The following is a 25340-nucleotide window of genomic DNA, read 5'->3' on the forward strand; positions in this document are numbered from 1 at the left end:
GAAAGATAGCGGCTGTGGGTTCTCACATCAAAGAAAAAATAGATCATCCTTAATAAACAGATTATATATATGCATGTATGCATAAATTTTTTTAAAGTGAACATATTTTCAATAAAGATTTTACAAAAATCACCACATATACACTCGCTAATTAATTTAAGAGAGTGTTTGCAATAGATTGTGCTTTTGTAGAAGTGATTAATTTATAGATTATAAAAAAGTTAAGAAAAATCAAAAGTTGGTAGTGTTTGAAAACAAATGTGGAAATCTAAAAATCAAAGTTGGGTAGTGTTTGATAAATAAGTGATTAGAGTGATTTTAACAATGACCTTCTTATTAGAATCACTTTTGGAGAATCATAATCACCACATGACTAGCTTTTGGATTTCAATTAAGTTAAGCATAAGCTAACACATCATCTATGTTTAAAAAACACACAAAAATGATTTTTTTAAGCCAAAAGTTAACAATCATTTTTTTTTAGTGATTGCAAACACTCGCTAAATAACTATAGTTTCGTAAAATAAAATATAATATCGACAGAATACACACAAATTTTTGCCTAAAATGTATAAAATAGATCATAAATTTAAATAATTTATTTAAATTAAAGTACACGCGGCAAATCAATATTTATTATCGTTCATCGCCCACCAAATTAAAGGACAGACAATTAATAACCTTTCAACGTGGCTCACAATATCCATTCGTCCATTTGTCATTTTTGAATGCAAATAATTTTCTTTCTTAAATTTATTTATTTGCATAAAATTTGTAATAAAAAACTTCATGGATCATAAAATTTGGATTTGTTCAGTTTTGTTTGCACGAAAACAAATTCGATCGGTTTATTCAAAATATTGAACAATTCGATTTAGTTAAGAACCAAATCGACCATACTCCATACAGATACATTTATTATTATGAAATATATATAACACACACAAAATCTACAAATAATATTCTTAAACGCGGGAGCAGCTTTTGCCATGAGCCAGAAGGGAAGAAGTGAAGTGAAGCTGTGAAGAAACCAAATCAAACACCAGCAAATTCTCCTCCAACTGGTGACTTCCTATGACGATCGAAGTCGTCGGCCACGCCGTTGCAGGCTTCGGCCTTTGCTCGCCTTCCACAAATCCAAGACACGTTGTTTTCTGATCGATTTCAACCATCGAATTTGCTCCATTGATCCTCCAATATGCATCAGTATTTCCAGGCAGAACAAGGTCGATGGCCGGCACCGCAGGCCCTGCTGAGGTCTTAGAAATCGAGCTCGAGCTAAAACAAGCTCTGAACGGCGCCACAGCTGCCACGCTTTTGATCTTCATGTCTGAGGCCGCTTTGACGAAAGCACGCGTAAATGGCTTGTAAATGGTCGGGTGAAGAGCGGTGTAGTTTTGAATTGTGCTGATTTTAGTGCCGCCGTTTCCGTTTTTGTCGAAGGAGAAGTAAGAATCCTTTACGGACAGGGTCTCTCCATTGACCCTGATGGATTTCACGTCGATAAAATACTCCACCGCCGCATCACCCTCCCCGTGAACCGGGGACGTGCTGTTGGGGTTTATGATCAGAGCCGTGGACTTGAGGAAAGAGGATATGTCGGATTTACTCGACGAGGAAACGTCCCCTATCGACAATTTACCCAATCCCGACGAGGGGAGGCAAAGAGAGAACTTGTCGGCCAAATTCAGCTTCCCTGTCACTTGTTTATGCAAAGAAATTTGGGTCCTGGCGAGGCCTAACATGCCGACGGTGCCACTCGCCAGGCCTTGCAGGAAATCGTTGCTCGCACAGGAGAAAATGAATTGGGGCACTTGTACATTATCCTTAGTATACAATGTGTCCTCATAGTATCCTTCTCCGGAGAGGAATTCTTCGAATGGATTGAAATTGGAGGAGCCACAGGTGTTGTTGGTGCAGCCGGGGCGTGGGTCAGAACGATGGCACTCGACTATGCATCCGGACCCTTTGGCCAGCTCGCATTTGCTGGACCAACAGGGGATTGGGGAATACGAGTTGGAGGTGTAATCGTCGCACGCGAACCACAAGTGCTCGGCGCCTAGGTCGATGACAGTGTTTATATCGGCCCGGTTGCTGCCCATTTGGAAGGTGGTGTAGTGTTGCAGCGTTTTCGGGTCCTTACGAACCGGAAGGTGTAGGCCATTTTGAGCATTTGCGGAGGAAACGAGAATGGCGAGAAAGACAAGAAATGAGTAATGGAGAGAACCCATTGTAGTTGCAAAGTTGGATTAATGATGTTTTTTTGGATGAGAAGTGATATTGTGGGATGGAGAATTTATAGAGTTTAGAGAATGTAAGAACAGAGCAAATTTTGGAGAAAAGGTCAAAGTTAAGGGGTCGTAAGTGGCTGCTCGACGAAAAGTACGTAACTCGCTGGCTTTTCTTTTCTTTTTTGTTTGGTTTTTTTTTTTTTTTTGGGTGGCGAACCGCCTTTGTTTTGCGCATTCAGGAATGTTCAGTGTGTTCTCTCATCTAGTTGTTGAACAAGAATGTTCTGTTTTAACATATTGACTGTTAAATATTTTTTAAAATATTAAATATTAAAAAAAGTTCTTATAATATTTTTTTTTCAAACTTTTTAGTGAAAATTATCGCCGTGCTTTTTTTTTTTTTTAACACATTGACGGTTGGTAGATTGATATTATTATTACTATTATTATTATGAATAAAAACTTTAATATTAACTAGCGCGGAACATGCAATAATTATGATTTTGTTTTCAAATTTTATAATTAATTTATTAAATAAGATGATTTAATTTTTTTTTAAAAAAACAAAACAAAACAAAAAAGTAAATCAAAGTTTGGAAAAAAAAACAAACTAACTAATATTAGTATATACTATTTATTAATTTTAAGGGTTGTATAATAACTGATGGTGTCTTGGTTTAATTTTTGATAACCCAAAATTGCCCCGGTTCCCACCCACGTTTATTTTCCTGTTTCAATTCAATTACAAATCGTGTGTAAGCAGTAAGCTAGGTCTATTTATTCTCTCCCATCCTTAATTAACGTCTACTTAAATCAACAAAACTTATTTTTTCTAGAACAGAATGAGGGGAACAATAGATTGTGAGAAACAGAAAAATCAAAAATCAAGATAGTTGTTGGGCATGTTTGTGTTGCATATTTTATTATCATTTTATTGTCATTTGTGCGTGCATTCATTTGTTTTAATTAAGTTTTTGTTGGTTTTTCATACATCGTGTCTATATTACACGCTCCCGTGTTTATTGTATAGGACGTAACGTTTTGTCGAGCAAAAGATGGAAAAGCTATTGCGCAAGAATGAATTACATAGCAACAATGATCAGAAAATCATATTTAATTTTATAGAAAACCAAATCCAATCCCATCATCCAGAATAAAGTTCAAGATGTTTTGAAGGAGCTGTCCAAATTTCAGCTCAATCCGTCGGCTAGATTTCTAGATATGAATTTTTCAAAATCGCTGCTCGCTGAAAAAAAAAGTAGCTCGCTCGATCTGCAATATTTTACCAATCGAGCGGCCAAAAAAATTATGAAAACAGTAGCTGGAAAAAATATGCTCGCTCGATCTGCAATATTTAACCGATCGAGCGAGCGGGTCTGTTCGGGAAGAATTTTTATTTTTGGAAACTCTTTTATTTTAGACTCTAGACTTTTATTAGGTCTTGATTCCGATTTTGAGACAATCAATCATCAGATTGGGAGGCTTAGAATGTGGAAGAACTTTCTTGGCGGCTAGGTTTCTTCTCTCTTTCCTTAGATTTAATTTTCTTTCATGAATTTTTATAGAAATTCATGAATCGTTGTGGCTAAGTTTTAGTACTTGGTTGAGGAAGACGAACCCTTGAGTTATGTAATTTGTGAGATTAAATTTTCATTGTTTAATTCCAAATTGCATATCAAGAGTTATTTTGGATTGATTGTCATGCTTGTATGTGAGATCTTAGGATTGATCACCTTAGATTTTGCTATACAATCTATTGCTAAATTAGAACTCAAATCCGTAATTGTTTGAATCATCTGATTTGTGAAGCAACTATGATTAATATTTTCTGCTGTTGAATTTGTTAAATCGTAGGAACAACAATTGACTAGATTAAATACATCTGCTGGTGCATGTATTTTCTAGATTCATCAGTTTTACTCATTTAAATGCTACCGTGGATTTAAATCTAATCGCTGGTATTGAGTTAATTTATGGGGTAAGGGTTAACTTAGAACGCTGGTGTCTAGTTAACTAAAATTAAGGTGAAACAGGAATTACATTTCCAATGATTAATATTCAATGTGAATTAATTATTTTTAGGGAATCGATGATCGAATGAATAATTTCAAGGGTGTAGTCGACCGATACCAAGTCTCGTTCTTTATTTGATCTTCCTTATTATAATTATTGCATAGTAGTTTATAAAATCCAACAAACCCCTTTTAATTATTTTAAGTATTTTTAAGAACACAAATAAATTTTACTTTCCTCGTGCGAACGATCCATACTCTCGCTACTACATGTTTATTTAGTTATTCTGAGTTGGGTTAATTTGGGCGCGACACGACTAAGCGACACCAAATTTTGGCGACGTTGCCGGGGAAAGGCGTTTAATTTATTTGTATTTTTGTTTTTGTTTTGTTTTTTTTATTTTTATTATTCCACCTAGTGCTACTCTGGTTTGTTCGTGCGTGCAGGTGAATATTCGGAAGAAGAAGAATTTCCATACGACCCAGATATAGAAAAAATTTTGCATAGGCGAAGGGGATCCTTGCGGTGTGATACTTCAAGATGTCAAATCGACAAGTATTAGCAAGTTTTATCCAACAACACAGAGAGACATTCTATGCAGCATGGAAGAGATTCAAGATTTGGAAACCATCTTCCGGTATCATGAGTTTTCTAACTATTCTCTCCTTACATATTTTCTTAATGGTTTGGATGCAGTGACAAGAAAATGGGTAATTGATGGAGCTTTCACAGCCGGTATTTCAATATTTTGCCGAGATGATGATACCATGAGACACCTGTTGGATGATATGGCCGAGTTTGACTATTACCGATATTCACACTCTCAATACCCGGATTTTACAAACCAATCATTTGAGCTTCAAAAGGAGGAGGGAAGTTGTTCGAAGTTGATCTTACATCCGCTAGAGGATATCATGAGCAAGCTTGTGGCATCGACTGTAGAAACTGTAGAAGATCTAAAAAATTCTAGATGTCACCTTGTGGAGCACATAGAGAATATCAAGAGATCAGTCGTCCATGAATACCTAGAACATGAAAAGAAGCAAGATACTCAAGCAGTGACCAACCCGATTTGGTTTGATGATGATGACTCAGAGAACCAGGATTGGGAGTGTGAATCAAATCATGCTGAAGATTTAGAGGCATTTGAGTCTTCCTTTCCATTAGTACCAGTTTCAAAAGATTTTGGCTTCCGAGAGCCCGCAGAGATGTTTTCTTCCTATGTTTACCAGCTATGGAGTGTTGTTGAGGTGACGAGCTTAAACTATTTATATCTAGCCAAGCTTGAGAGCACATGGAACAAAGACCCATTTGTGGTGTCATATGACACTTATTTTGGGCGTCAGCCGCTATTTGAGGAGTGCTTCTGAGGGTCAAGCCGACGACTAAAAATCAAGCGCTGGCTGGGAGGCAACCCTGTATTATTTCTTTTATTTAGTTTTTCTCTTTCATTTAGTTCTTGTGTTTTATTTTCGTTGTTTTCAGGAACCTAGCCGCCCCATCTGCAGACCAATTGTCAATATGAGTCTTCCATTATTCAGCCTTAGGCCAAAGAGGACGACAACGCCAACACTTGAACCAGGGGATTTATGTTTTAATTTTTCATCTCGTTATCATTTTGTTATTTGTGTTGTGTGTTGTGTTTTTAGTGCTAGAGCATTTAGGGCAATGTTTTAGATAAGTGTGTGTGTGTGGGGAGGGGGGGTGCATTCAGTATTTGGTATTTTGTCTTGATTTGTTTTTGTTTCGTATTTGCATATAGTTCGTAAATTATTTCATGTGTGTTTTGCGTGCATAAGTAAAGGATGATTTCTAGCCTTTCTAGCCTATGATGAGATAGTTGAAAAATTATGAATTTTTGAAATTTTTTTACTGTTGATTGGATATGAGAAACTGGAGGTTATTTGTTGAATATTTTAAGCATGCATGTTTAACCGGTGAAGTGTAGCGATGTATTAGATATCGTGGATGTCTGTTGGACCATTGCACGATGATAGGTGTTTGTGGAACTTGATAGTGCTTGAATCTTGATGATTTTTTTTGATATGGCATACACTTTCTTGGGCGCACCTTAACTCCATCCGGGTTGCCAGCGCGATGTTTGAAATCCTATTCATCTTGTTGGTGGGTAAGTATGCGGATTACATGAGGTTAATCTTTTGAAAAAAAAGACTTTAATTCCATCCGGACTATAAGTAAGGAATTGAAATCCTAATGCCCTTGCTTATGGTTAAGTCTGCAGGTAAAATGGGATTAAATAATTTTTTAAAACGTTTTGAAATCACGATTCCATCCGGGCTTGGAATGTGAATGAAATTCTATTCACTATTTCATAGCTAAGTTTGCGGACCTAATGGGATTGTAGTTCCATCCGGGTTATAGACGAGGGGATTGAAATTCGAATCCTATCTAGTTATAGCTAAGTATGCGGGTAATTATTGGGACTTTTAAAAAAAAATGTCGGGTGCAAAATCCGACGGTGCGTAATTATTTTCAAGGAAATTGTGTTGCTTTGAAGGATTGTTGGGAGGAGAGTTCTTGATGGTGAGACTAGCACTGAATTGTTATAGGTCAGCGAACAGTCTTGAAGCTTTGTTCTTTTGAAGTTGCATGTAACTGGGGTAACATGACACACACACACGTTCGCATTCGACTGCAGGTGTATCATTGATGATTGAGGGTAGCTATAAACTTGTTTTAGATGAAAGTGGTTTTCTCTGAGGCTATGATATGCGTGATTCGTCCTTGCTTATTTGTTTGTTCTGTTTCATTTTTTTTTTTGCATAACTTGCTCGAGGACGAGCAAGGATTAAGTATGGGGGTATTTGATGGGCATGTTTGTGTTGCATATTTTATTATCATTTTATTGTCATTTGTGCATGCATTCATTTGTTTTAATTAAGTTTTTGTTGATTTTTCATACATCGTGTCTACATTACACGCTCCCGTGTTTATTGTATAGGACGTAGCATTTTGTCGAGGAAAAGATGGAAAAGCTATTGCGCAAGAATGAATTACGGAGCAGCAATGATCAGAAAATCATATTTAATTTTATAGAAAACCAAATCCAATCTTCACCGTCCAGAATAAAATTCAAGATGTTTTGACGCAGCTGTCCAAACTTCAGCTCAATCCGACGGCTAGATCTTTAGATATGAATTTTTCAAAATCGCTGCTCGCTGGAAAAAAAGTAGCTCGCTCGATCTGGAACATTTTACCGATCGAGCGGCCAAAAAAATTATGAAAACAGTAGCTGGAAAAAATATGCTCGCTCGATCTGCAACATTTTACCGATCGAGCGAGCGGGTCTGTTAGGGAAGAATTTTTATTTTTGGGAACTCTTTTATTTTAGACTCTAGACTTTTATTAGGTCTTGATTCCGATTTTGAGACAATCAATCATCAGATTGGGAGGCTTAGAACGTGAAAGAACTTTCTTGGTGGCTAGGTTTCTTCTCTATTTTCTTAGATTTAATTTTCTTTCATGAATTTTTATAGAAAATTCATGAATCATTGTGGCTAAGTTTTAGTACTTGATTGAGGAAGACGAACCCTTGAGTTATGTAATTTGTGAGATTCAGTTTTCATTGTTTAATTCCAAATTGCATATCAAGAGTTGTTTTGGATTGATTGTCATGTTTGTATGTGAGATCTTAGGATTGATCACCTTAGGATTTTGCTATACAATCTATTGCTAAATTAGAACTCAAATCCGTAATTGTTTGAATCATCTGATTTGTGAAGCAACTATGATTAATATTTTCTGCTGTTGAATTTGTTAAATCGTAGGAACAACAATTGACTAGATTAAATACATCTGCTGGTGCATGTGTTGTCTAGATTCATCAGTTTTACTCATTTAAATTCTACCGTGGATTTAAATCTAATCGCTGGTATTGGGTTAATTTATGGGGAAGGGTTAACTTAGAACGCTGGTGTCTAGTTAACTAAAATTAAGGTGAAATAGGAATTAAATTTTCAATGATGAATATTCAATGTGAATTAATTATTTTTAGGAAATCGATGATCGAATGAATAATTTCAAGGGTGTAGTCGACCGATACCAAGTCTCGTTCTTTATCAATTCAATAGTTTTTGTATTATTTCTAGCAAAGCATCCAGGTTGATCAAGAAGAATAAATTTATCAGTGAATAAATTTGTTCAAACTTTTGTTAGTGTGATTCTTTTCGCAAATTTGTCTTGTTCATTGCTCTCCCTATCTGTGTATCTGCATCATAATTGGCACAAAATATATCATTGAAGGGCTCTAAGAATGAGACAGATTTTTGGAATCATAGTGGGATGATGAAATATTTTATATTGTTTTTATTGTTTTTTACTTTTTTTTTAATTTGATAACAACCTATGTTCTACCACCAAAAATTGATTCTTCTTCCAAAACTGAACATTGAATATTGAACTTCATTGGGGCAGTGTGGCTTCGTCAGTTGGGCATTATCTATATCGATGCAAAGATTTTCAGAGACGCAAAGTCGATGGAATCACTGGTGAGGATCCGATTTCATGAATATCGTATATGGTATGTAGTGATCCGCGTCGCGATCACCTACTAATCAGAGACTTAAACATGCAATTAAACATAAATAATCTTAATCAGAGTAACTGCGGAATCTTAAAATAAAAATAATACCAGGTAAGAAAAACCTAGTGGTCAACCTTGCTATCCAGCCTTGGTCACCACCTGACCTCACTGTCCCTGGGAGAAGTACCTGCAACTGCCCCATGGAATAGAGCATCCAGCCAACAGAAAATAACCGGAAGTGAGCCTAACACACTCAGTACGAGAGTATGAGTATACACTATATATACGTGCATGTATGCATGTGTACTGGGTACCAAGACACTCAGTTCAAGAAAAAAACTCATAGACCGGGCCCAGAGTATATAGCATGCTACGCCATCGCATCAGGAGGTGACTCCTATACCCAGTGGATAATGATGACCTAATACTAGTATATGTGTCCAACCATCATGGTGACCTGACACAAGACTTATGTATCCAACCATCCATAACTCATAGGGTGAGCGTCCTACTGCAGGATATCTCTAAGAAACAGGCTCAATATGCTCATGTATGCAACATACAATCATGACATGTTGTATATAAAGACATATAAACATGCAACCACACAATACATGCATACTAAATCTGGATATCTCGAATAATACTTCTGTACCTTACTAAGACAAATCCTAGAAGCTCCCATCTAGGTCCAAGCCTACCATGCAACACTACAACATAAATTACCATGCATTACCTAGCATGCCAAACATCACCTAGTAGGCTATAAAAGCCTTAATTAAACTATAGCTTACTCCCTATTTACTATAGGGAACCAAAGTCATACCTTCGTCCGTCGTCAACCCGCTGATGTCGCATGCCCCAAAGCCTGGGCATAGCCTAGCTACGACCCCTGGACACCTCGCTAGAGCTCCATCGGCTGGCTGCTACTGCAGACACTGTCCGTTATAAAAATAGTATTTCCTACTCCAACTCTTAAAGAAAGAGTCCCGAATCCCTTAAAATAGAGCCATTACCGGGAGAGGAGAGAAAATTTAACATATCAAAAGTGAGCCCTCGGACCCCAATTCATAGGCCGAGTTTTCATCGTCTGAACCCCTCTTCGGACGGTCTGATCCTTGCATGATGTCCACGTTGCATGCAGGCCAAGTTCGGACGGTCCGATCCCTCTTCGGATCATCCGATCTTCGTCGTCCGATACACCTGTAAAAATCCTTTTGACATATTTCTCGGGGGAGTTCGGACCATCTGATCCCAAGATCGGATCGTCCGATCTTACCACCTCCCAAACCAAAACAGAGCCCCCAAAGTCCCTTGGGTTCGGACCCTCCGAACCCTAGTTCGGATCCTCCGAACTGCTCGAGCCAAAAAGTTCAATAAGCAAATTTTCGGGCATTCTAGTCCCAATTCCTTGGTCTGTTAGATCTTATTAAAATCTCTTAATCATGCTTTATTAAATCTAAACATGATTAGTGTGAGATTTCGATTCTAATCATCTAATCAAGAATTAATCCTATCTATAATCAATCAAGAACCAAGAAATAAGGCAATAAAAAAATTTTATTTTCCAGGTGAACAGTGCGTCACTCGATAGGTAAAACTCAACCGATCGATCGGGCAAGTTCTGCCCTGTTTATGATGCCTCAAGGACCAGCTCGCTCGATCGGTGAAACTCAACCGATCGGGCAAGCAAGCTAAAAAAAAAGAAGAAAAGAGGCTAAGACACTCTCGCTTGATCGGCCAAACTTTACCGATCGAGCGAGGGTAACTCTGAATCAAATCCCAGAAATGAATTCACCAAAATCAACTTCGTAAATCCATTCAATACATAATGAGGTACAAAATAAATGCAACAACAGCATAAAAACCTCAATACTCGCATAAACAATACAACATAATCAACAAGTTAGAGTTCTAAATATGCTCTCAAAACATAAACTAGATTGGCATGCTTTCAACTTCTAAAAACCAAAGTCCCACTTTTATTCCTCAATATCGATCTATCCCTGTCGTCTCTGACTCGATCCTGTCACACCTGTCGCCAAGCACACATACAAAACAAAGCAACAACCGAATAACTCCGGTGAGAATAAATCCTAGTAAAAGCAACAGGACATACAATATCAATTAGCATATCAATATCATGATATGAAATACATAAGATTAAATAATGCTAAAGTTGAGATGCATTCCTTTAAAGATTCGTGATTATCAAAATCAGATAATCAAAAGGAAATTAGTTCGTTCGGTTGGGATCCCAAGGCCAAGATCTCATGACTTACCACCGACTCTCCCGATCGAGGTGGGGTCACTTATCTCTATCCTCTAGAATTTGAGCAACATATAAAAAGTCTTTTGAACTCTGGGCGAAATCCACGACCCAGGCCACTCAGTTATAGAGGGAATGCAATATGTGAGTTTAGGGAAACTTGAGCTTCGAAATCATTCTCGAATGTTCTTTCCCATTCGATCGATGTTAGCTTATTTCGCTTTGAAGGTACTCCAAATCTATAATTCAATAACAAGGAAAATTCAATAACCAATTCAATCTCATTCAATCAAAACTCTGAAACTCTGAGCCCTACGACGTTCACACAAGTCTGAAAAAAGAATAATAGAACATCAATATCCACATTCAAATCAATCGAATATGGCTCAAACATTCAAACCAAACGATATTCCAAAACTCAAACCGGTGGCATAACAGCTATAAACGGACAACCGAAAAATCACAATCTCAGCAATTCAATCAAATACAATTCATACTTCATCCATTCATCAAAATCTCATCGATTCCAAATCCCAATCATAAATCTCAAAACAACATTTTCGAAATAAGCTTCCAAAAACCATAACAATTCCGAGTGACGCTCCATTTCAAAACCGACTGATAATAAACGATAAGAACTAGTTCAAGAACATCATAACCGAAACTCGTTCTGTTACAACAACATCCGAAAATTGAAGTATAAATGATCGGAGAAATACTTACGATAGAACGAAGCTCTCGCTGCCGGGATCGCAAATCTGCCTTCGAAAATAAATTCTAACGGACGGATCGATCGGAAAATGAAATCACAAAAGAAGTACCATGCAGATACTGTAGCGGTCTTTACTAAGATCACTCCAGATGAGGAAGTACCATGCAGATACTGTAGCGGTCTTTTTTTAGCATATGAGGAAATTAGATGACATATCAACGAAAAGGAATTTTACGAAGTTAAAAGACTTTTGAAAAATGGCATTTATTTTTACTTGCTAAAAAATTTACCTTAAAAGTTGATAATATTCAGGTAAAAGATTTCTTAAGGAATAAGATTGAATCTAAACCAGATAAAGCTATATTATTAAGATGTCAAGCTTTATGTCAAAATTATATTTTTGATATTGTTATTATTAAATCTCATGAAAATATTCTTGCAGGTTTTTTAGCAAGGGATGAAAGACAGTGACGTAGATTCCATCATGAAAATGCAGAGGCATCTCAGGGAACACCTTGAGTTGCTTCAAACCGAGTTCAACCAGTTAGTCATTAATGCTAAAATGGCTGGCAGGTTACAACAAGCTGATCGGATCATAGTATCTAATCGAATTACATGATGTTTGCAAGCTCAAACTCAACTATGGGCTGCTATTCAAGGGCCAATTGCAAGCCACTTGTTTCTCATAAACAGGAAACAATAAAACCATTGGTTTAACAAGAAGAAATAATACAGCCATTGGTTGTAGAATAATATGTTGGGGATTTTAAAACCCAAGACACAAGTGTTAATCTACCATCATCTTTTGATGAATTGGATGAAGCAACAATTGATGAGAAAAACTCATCAAGTCAACCCTCCGCCTCTAGGATAAAAGAGAAAGAGATCAATCTTAAGCCCAACACTGAAAAGGGAAAATCTAAGATTGATACTAATACATCTATTATTTCTCCATTCCATGTTTATCAACAGAGGTGGGAAAAATTGAATACAAGAATTGAAATCAACCCAAACACTTGCAGGGTTGATGTTGCAGGAATACATCCAAGGGTTTGACTAAAAAACAATGTCAATCCTAAGGATGTAAAACTTTGGTATGAATTTGGGGCTTTGGCCTCAGTTTATACAACGTCACCAGGATTCTCGGATATATCACAGTTACCAAAATGATCCAAGACGCAGTCCAAGAAACATGGAAAATACTGATCATTTGTTCAGAGGATATGTGCTAGAGTTATAATGAGGTACAAAATACATTAAACAACAGCATAAAACCTCAATTCTCGCATACAAAATACAACATAATCAACAAGTTCGAGTTCTAAACATGCTCTCAAACATAAAATAGATTGACATGCTTTCAAATTCTAAAAACCAAAGTCCCACTTCTATTCCTCAATCTCGATCTATCCCTGTCGTCTCTGAGTCGATCCTGCCCCACCTGTCGCCATGTATAAATACAAAACAAAGTAACAACCGCATAACTTCGATGAGAATAAATCCGAGTAAAAGCAACAGGACATACAATATCAATTAGCATATCAATATCATGATATGACATACATAAGATTCAATAATGCTAAAGTTGAGATGCATGTCTTTAAAGATTCGGGATTATCAAAATTAGATAATCAAAAGGAAATTCGTTCGTTCGGTTGGGATCCCGAGGCCAAGATCTCATGACTGACCACCGACTCTCCCGATCGAGGTGGGGTCACTTATCTCTATCCTCTAGACTTTGAGCAACATATAAAGAGTTTTCTGAACTCTGGGCGAAATTCACGACCCAGGACACTCAGTTATAGTCCCCAAAACGTCTAATTCAATTCGGGCGGTTCTGCCCTTTCAAAACAAAGGTAAAGGCTCAATATGAATGCAATACAGTTCGATATGCATTCAAATAAATTCAGGTATTCACATAAGAGCACATAGTCAAACAAAACTCATTCAAGATCAAATAACATGCAATATGTGATTTTAGGGAAACTCGAGCTTCAAAAGCATTCTCGAGTGTCCTTTCCCATTCGATCGATGTTAGCTTATACCTTATTCACTTTGAAGGTACTCCAAATCTATAATTAAATAACAAGAAAAATTCAATAACCAATTCAAACTCATTCAATCAAACTAGGTAAAACTCATTACCAATCCTCGTAAATTTGCTATCGATTCAAACTCTGAAACTCTGAGCCCTACGACGTTCACACAAGTCTGAAAGAAGAAGAATAGAACATCAATATCCACATTCAAATCAATCGAATACGACTCAAACATTCAAACCAAACGATATTCCAAAACCCAAACCGGCGGCATAACGGCTATAAACGGACAACCGGAAAATCACAATCTCAGCAATTCAATCGAATACAATTCATACTTCATCCATTCATCATATCATCGATTCCAAATCCAAATCATAAATCTCAAAACCAACATTTTTGAAATAAGCTTCCAAAAACCATAACAATTTCGAACGACGCTCTATTTCAAAACCGACTGATAATAAGCGATAATTACTAGTTCAAGAACATCATAACCGAAACTCATTTGATTCTAACAACATCATAAAATTAAAGTATAACTGATCGGAGAAATACTTACGATAGAACGAAGCTCTCGCTGTCGGGAACGCGAATCTGCCTTCGAAAATAAATTCTAACGGACGAATCGACTGGAAAATAAAATCATAAAGCTTGAAGAAAGCTTTTCCAAGCTTCAATGGAGGGAGGCGATATGGAGGTGATGATAGAGTGAAAGATTAAGTCAAACAAGCTATAAATATCTAACAAACTCCAATTTTGCATTTTACTCCCTGAAATTTCCAAAAATTGCAAAATAGTCCCTGATCAAAATCAAATCGATTATCGGATTCTATAATCTCTGATTATTTCAAATAAACTCAATTAAAAAAAATTTGGGGTGTTACAATTCTCCCCCTCTAAGAATTAATTTCGTCCTCAAAATCGCAATAATTCGATTGCATAAGATAAAAGAAATAGTTGAAGACGAAAATAAGAACTCACATCGGATAAACAAGTCTGGAAATCTCTATCTAATATTATATTCTGTCTCCCAAGTCGCTTCCTCGACTCCGTGATGGCTCCACTGCACTTTCACTAATGGAATCCACTTGGTTCTGAGCTGCTTTTCTTTTCGGTCGAGAATCTGAATCGGTCGTTCGAAGTAGCTCAACGTCTCATCAAGCTCTGCCTCATCTGGCTGAAGAACATGAGAAGGATCTGGGTGATACTTCCGCAACATAGTGACGTGAAAGACGTCATGAATACCAAAAAGAGACGGAGGAAGTGCAAGTCTGTAGGCAAGATCGCGTAACTTCTTAAGAATCGCATACAGTCCACTGAATCTCGGAGATATCTGATAGTGCCTCTGAAAGGATAAATCTTCAAAAATACTCGGTCTCCCTGATCAAAACCCAAAGGTCTATGTCGGACATTCGCATACTTCGTCTGTCTATCCTAAGCTGTCTTCATTATCAACTGAATAATATTCACCTGCTCAGACATATCTCGAATCATATTCGGTCCCAAATCAGGTGACTCGGACACATCGTCCCAATACAAAGGAGATCGGCACTTCTTGCCATACAAGGCTTCAAAAGGTGCCATACCGATACTTGTTTGAAAACTGTTGTTGTAAGAAACTCGACATGTGGTAAGGAATCCTGCCAACTAGTGCCAAAATCAATCACTACGTCTCTCAGCATATCTTCCAAGGTCTGAATCGTTCGCTCGGAATGTCCGTCAGTTTGAGAATGATATGATGTAATCAGATGCAATCGAGTTCCAAGAGCCTCTTGAAGACTGTACTAGAAGTGAGAAGTAAATCGAGGATCTCAATCAAAAACAATCGACTTCGGCACTCCGTGCAATCTCACAACATTACTGACATATAACTTAGCCATCTGATCGTGACGATACGTCATTCGGTACGGAATAAAGCAAGCATACTTCGTCAATCTGTCGATCACTACCCAAATAGCATCACATACTCAAACAGATCGTGGTAGCTTCTTGACGAAATCCATCGAAATGTGATCCCACTTACATTCAGGAACAGATAAATTGTGCAACAGACCACCAAGTCTCATTCTCTCTGCTTTCACCTGTTGACAGTTCAAACAACATGACATAAACTTCGTAACATCGCGCTCTTCATCTTCTTCCACCAGAACTGAGTACTCAGATCGTTATACATCTTTCGTCCACCAGGATGAATGCTAAATCAACTGCAATGTGCCTCTCGTAGAATTCGCTGTCTCAACTCAGAGTCCTCGGGCACAACAATACGACTATTCACAAACAAAGCATCATCTCTAACATGGAATTCAGACTGGTGTCCAGATCTGACTTTCTCAATCAAAATCTGAATACTCGGATCAGATCTCTGTGACTCTTTGATATGTACAAACAACTCTGGTTCGGCCTGAATAGAAAAAACTCGAATAGACCTCCTATCTGTCTTAAACTCCAAATCAGAAGTACAACAATCCTCTATCAACTGAGAAACACCAACAGTAGATAAAGATAGAGAATAGATCTTTCGGCTCAAAGCATCGGCAGCTTCATTCGATTTCCCCGGATAATATTTGATCTCACAGTCAAAGTACTTCAGCAGATCCAGCCATCTCCTCTGTCTCATGTTCAGTTCTTACTGCGAAAATAAATACTTAAGGCTCTTATGATCAGAAAAGATCTCGAAAGACTCACCGTAAAGATAGTAACGCCAGATCTTCAACGCAAACACAATAGCAGCGAGTTCAAGATCATGAACCGGATAACGAGTCTCGTGGGGCTTAAGTTGTCTCAACGCATAAGTTGTCACATGCTTCCTCTGCATAAGAACACATCCTAGACCCTGAAGAGAAGCATAAGAATAAATTGTGAAACCATCGGTACCTGAAGGAATAGAAAGAATCGGAGCACTGGTCAATATTGTAACACCCCAAATTTATCTTAATTGAGTTATTTGAGATAATCAGATTTTGCAGAATTCAAGAGCCGACTTATTATTGATCAGGGTCTTTTTTTCAATTTTTGGAAATTTCAGGGACTAAAACGCAAATATGGAGTTTGTAGATATTTATAGCTTGGTTTGAATTCTTCTTCACTCCTTCTCCTCCCTCATCTCGCATCCTCCACCATTGAAGACGCCCCATTGCACTTTCAAGCTTTCAGATTTCAGTTATTGGTCGATCCGTTCATTAGAAATTATTTCTGAAGGCAGATTAGCGATCACAACAGCGAGAGCTTTGTTATATCGTAAGTTTTCTTCTTCGATCAGCTAGAATTCTATTTTCGGATGTTGTTAAAATTTATTGAGTTTCGGTTATGTTGTTCTTGAACGAGTTCTTAACGTTTATTCTCAGTCGGTTATGAAATAGAGCGTCGTTCGGAATTGTTATGATTTTTGGAAGCCTAATTTGAAAATGGAGATTTTGAGATGTGTTGGAATTTTTTTTTTTTGGTTGTTTTAGCATTGATTTGAGTTGTTTGCAATGCTGTACTGCTATCTGCGTTTCCGGTTTGTTCAGTTTATAGTCGTTATGCCGCCGGTTTGAGTTTTGAGATTTTGAACCGTTTGAATCGTAGAACTTTGGCAAATGGGTTGTTCATCATTGTTAATCATCTTTTGCCTATGTACAGATTCATTTGAAGTTGTCGAGCCAGAGTTAGCAGTAGTCGATTGTCGAAGAGTTGGACGAATAACGGTAAAGAGATTACCTTGAGCCGTTGTTGTTGTTAGGTTGTATAGTTCTGATATAACCTTTTATTGTAGTTTATCCAGAGTTGGAGCTATTCGTATCGAAAGGTACAAGCAGACATCATTTTAGCGAGATAGCACACTCAAGACAGTTGGTTCTTGAGTTTCCCTTAAATCACATACTTGCATCAATACTTGTTCTAGAATGGGGAACTTGTATTTTGTGTTTGAACTCTTGTTATTATTGAATTATTGTTTAATGCATTTTGTTTTCTTTATGCATTCATCTTGAACCAAAATCCTTGATTTCAGCGGGCAAAACGGCCCTTTTATGTTAGAAGTTTTGGGGGCTTTAAGCGAGTGGTCTAGGCATAGAGGTTCGCCTAGTGTCAGCATACTCCTTATAGTCGCACCAAAGTCTAGAGGATGGAGATACGTGACAACACCTCGACCGGGAGAGTCGGTGAGTTGTTTACGTTATCTCATCCTCGGGATCCTAAAAGCAGAGCAGCAATTCCTTGATTATCAGAGTTGATATACCTGTTTTAAAGACACGCATTTCATTCGTATTGACATTGAATATGTTTTTGTCTTGAAAGCATGTTGTTGTATTTTACTTGTATTGCATGTTATGTTGCTTTTACTGGGAATATCATTCTCACCGGAGTTATCCGGCTGTTGCTTTGTTTTGTATGTGTACTTGGCAACAGGTGGGGCAGGATCAAGTCAGAGGAGGCTTGATTAGCTTCGAGGTCAAGGGATAGAAGTGAGACTCAGTTTATAAGTCGAATCAATATGTCAATCTAGTTTATATTTCGAAGCATGTTTAGAACTCGAACTTGTCTAATGTTTGTAGTATCTAATATTGGAATAACGTGGATTGATTGTTGTATCGTTTATGCGAGCATTGAGGTTTGTATTTGTATTGAATGAACTTTTGGAGTTGATTCGGTATGTTGAATTTTTGGAATTTCTAGTTCAGAGCTGGCCACTCGATCGGTAGAGTTTAACCGATCGAGCGAGGCAGCTGCAGTCTATTCTCTGTTTCTGTAAAAGCTTGCCCGCTCGATCGGTTGAACCTTACCGATCGAGCGGCGCTGAATTTTACTTTCGGGCAGAATGTTTTGAAAACTTGCTCGCTCGATCGGTGGAGTTCTACTGATCGAGCGAGGCACAGTTCATTTCAAAAAAAAATTTATTTTATTGCTTTTAATCTTGGATCTTGTATGATTAATTACTGTTTATTCCGAGATTATATGATTAGAAGCAAGGTCTCACATTAAGTGGTATCAAAGACATAAGTTCTTGGTCGAACTAGAAGTGAGTGGGGTAGATCGAGTTCGCATGATTTGATTTCTCGCATGTGATTGAATTCTTTAAATGATTATTTAAATGTCATGCGAGCATGCTTTATTATTCCATGAATATTTGAATTACAGGATTATGTGATTTAAATATTAAAGCATGATATATATTAGAATTGCGGATTTAATTATTCCTGATATGAAATGAGATTTTTGAACATAGATTAAGGACACGAGATTGTTGAATTTAGATATTTGTGTCCTAATCCTCTTGAATATGAGATATGTTTCCTCGATGAATTTTTGATCAGGAAACATTCAGTAGCAAACCCGATTGAACAGCTTTGTTCTGCGACTGAAAGAATGGATGTCACTCCGACACCGATGGAAGAACTTTTGTTGAGGTTTCAGTCGTTCAACCCACCAACTCTGAAGAGTAATGAGAATGATGTGGAGTGCGAAAATTGGATAGAAGAAATCGATCAGTTGTTTGATTTTCTTGACTACACCGATGAGCGTCGAATTTGGTTAGTAGCGTACCAACTTCAGGGGATGGCCAAAGGTTGGTGGATTTCAAGGAAGAAAGCCTTGGAGAATCAAGGTATGGTTGTTTCTTGGAGTTTATTTAAAGCAGAATTTCTTCGGCAGATTCCGTTCCAACAACCGACTTGTTATAGAGGAAGTAATACGAGGGATCAATTGCAACCAAGAGGGAAACAATTCAAGAAGTCTGAGAGCAGTTCTTCTAGCTCCAGCGGATCCAAACATTTTGGTTCAGGACAGAGTTCTGGATCTTCCGGTTTATCTTGTAGCAATTGTGGAGGTCAACACCTCAGCGAGCACTGTCTTGGAATTTATGGTAGTTGCAATATCTGCGTCGGACACTATGCGAGGAGATGTCCTCAGCGTGATACCGTTGGATCTCGGTCAGGGCGTTCTTTTAGACCGATGGTTCAACAGGGGCGGCAAGCTTCTGTGATTCATTCCTTTCAGCCGCCGCAGAAGAATCTACTAGGAGGTTATCCGAATATGAATCAACCTCCGATGCAACAGACTTTAGTTTTTGATCTTAATGAGGATGTGAAGACTTGGGCAGTGAATATGAATCTACTAGTTCTTATCCATTCGAAGAGTCGTACTGACCTTTTAGATTCTTGAGAGTTGTTGCAGATTTTCATACCGAGCAGTGATATGCTTTGTCTATCGACGTCTGAATTCTGATAGGATAGATTCATCTTTCCTCGATCATATTATCCGGAGGTGGAACATCTGGTGATCACCTCAAGACTGGAGCCGATATGAATTGATCTAGAGCGACGTCCTTACCTAGAATTTGAAGATTTTTGGTTTAGCAAGTTCTATCGCAGACCCTTTGAGGAATTCTTATCGATTGTGAAGCCTATTACTCAGCAAATTATGTTCTTCTATCTGGACTTAATTTTATGAGACCAATTCTTATTGATTGAGGAAGAGATTGATCAGCGCTTCGGTATTCTTTATTCCTTTCTGTACTGATGATCTTGCAGTACATTGAAATTCTTCTTATTGAGATTCGAGGTATTTTCTTGTTCAGAGGAGTCACTTGTTTGTTCGAGCATCGAGACAGCTGAAGACGCAAGAGACTCAACGTCCATTTCTGGATATTGAGCTTGTAGCGATCTTATTGATTGGAAGATCTGGATTTTATATTTTTCTTCTTATGCGGAGATTCCCATAATCTTCCTGATTTTAGAAGTTGTAGTACTGGTTTCACCGTGCAGACTGAGTATAAGAAAGAGAAGATGATTAGAGGTACTAAGGAATTTCCGATTGGAAATCCTTTTTAACCGGAGATATTGTATGCAGCAGCGGATACTCTGAGCCGTTATATCTGTTTTTATTTTATCTTCTATCGACATTCTCCTTGATTGATGAATACGGCACTTCCAGTTTAGAATTTGAAGCAGATAGGAGTTCTATAAGCCTTTTGCTTTCGAGCCAAATCAGAATTGATTGAGAAGATCAAGATCGTTTAGAGATTTTATTCAACTTTTCAGAGTTTGATTAGGAAAAGTCAGAACTGAAACAGCCTGAGATTCAGGTCGGTTTTGATACTCTATTTGAGATTGAGCATATTGTTTTTCCAGATGTCTCTGATTTAAAGACATCATATCTGGAGTTTTGCACATTTTAGTGTTTCAGTAATCTTTCAGATGATCGAAAGATTTACGATGATCAGAGTCAGTTCTGTTAGAAGCAGTTAAAGAACGATGTTGAGGTATGAATTCCGATACTGTGAATTGTCTACAGTTGAAAGCAGAGAAACTGCGACCCAATGGTCTGTAGTACAGTTTATTCTGTATCAGAATGAGTTAGAGATCGTGTTTCGATGGATTCGTAATGAAACTACTGAACAATCTGAGTTTGAGGTACTATCTGTTATGATTGACCGATTGATGAATCTGCTATTGTATTCCATACAGAATGATTCTCAGTCATGATCAAATGTTAGATTTTTCTGCCAGAACTTTTGTCAGATTGTGTGATTGCCGAATTTGGACGTTTCAGACAGAGATTTTTGATATACCCTTTCTTTGATATATTCTTCGAATAGGCTTTTGTTATTCAATTTTAGCTGAGTACTATTGTGATCCTCAGAACGACGGACAGTCAGAACAGACGTTTTGTAACACCCGGAAATTTTAAAACGTAAATCCGCATGCATAATTAGGAGAAAATTAATTTTTAATTAAGGGTTAAATGTATTTATGTGATATTATGTGATTTATATGCATGATTTAATTTATTTTAGCATTTAACCCATAATTATAAAAATTCTAGATTTTAAGGAATTTATTATTTTGATCGCGTAGACGGGACCGCGGACGAACGAGATACCAAAATTCTTAGGCAAAAATATTTTATGAGTTTTATGAGCCTTAAAATAATATTTTAAGGTATTTTGTCAAGAAAATTTTAGTATTTACTTATATATTTATTTAAGAATTGATTTTTGGCCAAAATAAGTCATTTTAATGACTTTTATTGATCTTTAAAAATCCTTTAATATTATATTTCGGGATTTATTATTATATATCAGATTAGTAGGTATTTTTAAAAGTTTAAAATCTTATATTTATGTTATATTATCTACCTAATTAATTTATATTAGTTATTATCCTAAATCTACCCAAAATCACTCCCTATCCTAAGACTAATCTGATCAGCCGCCTCCAACCCCTTTCTCCAACCTTTCTCACGCCTCTTTTCCAGAAAAACAGCCTCCATAGCCAACCAAGCAATTTCCTTTGGTGATTTTGGTTCGTTCGTCGTCCCGGAGTCTCGTAAACGCATCAATCTCCATTAAAAGATTAAAAGGCATGTCTAAAACTTTTATTTGGCCACCATATAAGCTATTACTCTTGCATGATGTGTTTTATTTCAGATTTTTCATGGAAATTTTGAGTTTATGCATGTATGCCTTGTATTGATGCATGTTCTTGCTTGATTGGTCATGACTCACGTTTTTGCCAAGCATGGTATGGTCCAGAGGCTGGGGCTCGGTCAAGGGGTATCCTAGGGTGCCTTAGGGTCTAGTGGTTTGAGTGTTTTGAGCCAAGGTTGGTCTGAACCGAAACAATATCTTCTGGTTGCATAGAAGGTCGCAGTTTGAGCGGTTTTGGGAGAATGGTTCGTGTGCACTGTATAGGACGGGTTTGAGGGTGATTACAATTGGGTTAGAACCCCAAGACATAGAGGAAGTTATCTCAGGTAGTTCTCTAGCCAGTAATGGTCGGAGTTTGGCGGCCGAACGGCCGGAAGTCCGGCATAGCGCGCAGCGCGCGAGCAAAATTTAGGTAGATTTTGTTTTGGTTCGTTCTTCTTCGTTAGGACTCCGTTTGGGCTGGTTTTTAGCTTTCTAGAAACGTCTTGAAGTTTCTAGGTGTAGGTGGTGAAGCTCTGGCCATTTGGTGGCCGGAGTAGGACGGCTGATGCCTCTGAACAGAAGCTGGTCGCAGCCGAGAGTAAGGAACAAGAGGGAAACAGGTTTAGGGTTTTTGGCAGGTCCGGGTCAGGTCTTGGGGGCTGGATCGGGTCTGGTAATTTGTGGGTCGGTTCAGATTGGTCCGGTTCTGGGTTAGGTGGGTCGGGCTCGAGTATTTTTAATTCTTAAGTGTTTAAGGTTTTAATTGGTTTTTGGGCCAATTAATTAGAAATAAAATTATTTGGGCTTTCAAATAATTTTATTTTGGGCTTTAAATAATTTATTTAAGTTAGCCCAATGATTTTTATGGGCTTGGAAGCCCATGGGAATTTTTGGGTCAGTCAGAGGATTTTTGGGCTAGTCTAGTGTCTTATTGGGTTTATTTAAGTTAATGGGCTTAAATATTTTTATTTAGGTCCAGTTAAGTTTAGTTAAGTTATTTGGGCTAAAATATAATAATTGGGCTCTTATTTAAGTATAATGGGCTTAGAGTGAGTGACCAGCAGTCTGGTCCAACCCATGAAAAATAACTATGTTTGGAATATATATTTAATTATTTTTATGCATGAAGTTTATATTTTAAGTATAAGTATATTTATTATGAAAAATTAATTAAATATATATTACTGACAAATTTTTAGTGCATGCATTCATGAAAATTTTATATGATATGATTATGATTATGTATGAGTTGAGCAATAAAATATTTTCATGATGGAAATTGAAGTAGTGTGACATAAGGGTGGTTATCCACCATATGATATATGATTTATGAGGTAGTTTACTACCATAGGAGGTTATTTATCACCGCCACGTACGTTGGTTCATGAGACTGATCAGTCGGCACAGATAAGCGTCACACTTACGGATAGGACCATAGACTGTTTCAAAAATACCATGCTCAACTATGTTATGTATGATGAAGAAAGATGATGTTTATGCTCAAGATTTATGATTCAGCATTTATGTTATAAAAATGTTTCCATGCATGTTCATGTATCATGTATATGTATTAGTATAATTATGTTATGCATTATTTTAAACCTTGATTTTCAAGTTTAGACATGTTGAGCCCTAGGCTCACTACGCTTATATGGTGCAGGTGAGACAGATGACTTTTATGTAGCTCCTACCGGTGGTGAGGACGTATGAGCTCACGGAACAGTGGCCCCGTGACCGTTGCATTACTTAGGATTATTTCAGATATATTTTATTATGTTATTGATTTTTAAGCAAATTATACTTTTACTTTAGTATTTCCGCACTTGGTGTTTTTGGAGCATGCAAAACTTATTTTTATTTCATGCTGATATTATTTATCTTTTATTTTGAATTACATATATGTATGGGTGTATATGTATTGTTATTATTTTAATGAAATTTTTTTTTTTCGCATTTAAGTTTAAAGAGTCCTAGACGTTTCAATTGGTATCAAAGCGCGGTTCTTGGAGGGGTCTATCTACCATGTGAAGCTCAGAAATCCTACTACCGATCTGTAAATTTTAATTGTTTTCTTATGATCTATCAGGAGCATATGTTATGACTTAAGACTTTATGTTAGCAAAGTTTTAACATACTTAGTTATGCATTGCGATTTACGTGAAGAATGTTTGGTGATGCAGTATGCCCCTAGACATGTTATACGACAGGTTGACCACAAGGAATTTTGAATTTGGAAATTTGGTTTTATTTTGTTGAAACTAAGTTTGATATTTAGGTTGTCACTTGAATTTTTTTTGTAGTAACTTATTGATTTTAAGTTAGAATGATTTCATTGGTAAATTATTGGGTTGGTGATGGTAAGAGGTAGCGGGCCTATCAAGAAATTTTTTTTATGAAGGTGTAGCGATAAATAGAACAATAAAGGTAAATTCCAATAAGAGGCATTAAGTTTTTGTGATAGCAATAGAATTATTGCTTGAGGCAAGAGTAGGATTCCTCGCAAGAATGATTAATCGAGGGTTGTACCATTTTCTTCTTTGGTGAATTTAAAATGTTACTTTATAGAGTCTGGTATATATTTTTGGGAATTAAGTTCGCATGTGTCAAATTATGCTAGTGGGTTCACAGATATCATATTGTCATTCATTTAACTATTAAGGTTTTTCCTTTGACGAAGAAGTCATGATTTTTTTTGGAGATGACACTGGTACCATAAGGTTATAGTTTGATGGTTTGTGGTTTTAAGTTTGTACTCTTAATTATATGAGGTATAAATTGATGATAAGTATGTTTTGTATTAGATTCTTGAATCTTTGAGAATAAAAAAATAATCGTGGAGTTAGTTTGATAAAGAATTGGGTAATCTTTGATAAGAATTAAGGGTTCGCATGGTTGGTGTTACCAAGTAAGCTGTATTGGGTTTGACGTTCAAGTCACTACGTTTAAATAAATAGATTTGGGAACTTGTCAGCCTGACTTATAGATGTTGTGATGACTAAATGATGATGGTGTAAATTTTTATAGGTTTGTGTAATTGGTCAGGTGTGGCATAACACAATTGTTATAAAATTTTGGTTTCGATGTCAAGTGTAACATAAGCTTTAGATATGACCTAAGAGTTGACGATATATATATATATTT

General features: G+C 37.0%; 1 protein-coding gene across 1 annotated transcript; it reads right to left on the reverse strand.

Annotated features, from left to right (window-relative positions):
• Window positions 1-809: 809 nt before the first annotated feature.
• Window positions 810-2279, reverse strand: LOC140891346 (probable aspartic proteinase GIP2). The gene has a single exon (XM_073299793.1). The coding sequence runs from the start codon at window positions 2229-2231 to the stop codon at window positions 966-968; it is 1266 nt and encodes a 421-aa protein (XP_073155894.1). The 5' UTR covers window positions 2232-2279; the 3' UTR covers window positions 810-965.
• Between the last annotated feature and the right edge of the window lie 23061 nt (window positions 2280-25340).

This window comes from Henckelia pumila, chromosome 3 (genome assembly GCF_033568475.1).
Source record: "Henckelia pumila isolate YLH828 chromosome 3, ASM3356847v2, whole genome shotgun sequence".
In the NCBI taxonomy this organism is placed as follows: Eukaryota; Viridiplantae; Streptophyta; class Magnoliopsida; order Lamiales; family Gesneriaceae; genus Henckelia; species Henckelia pumila.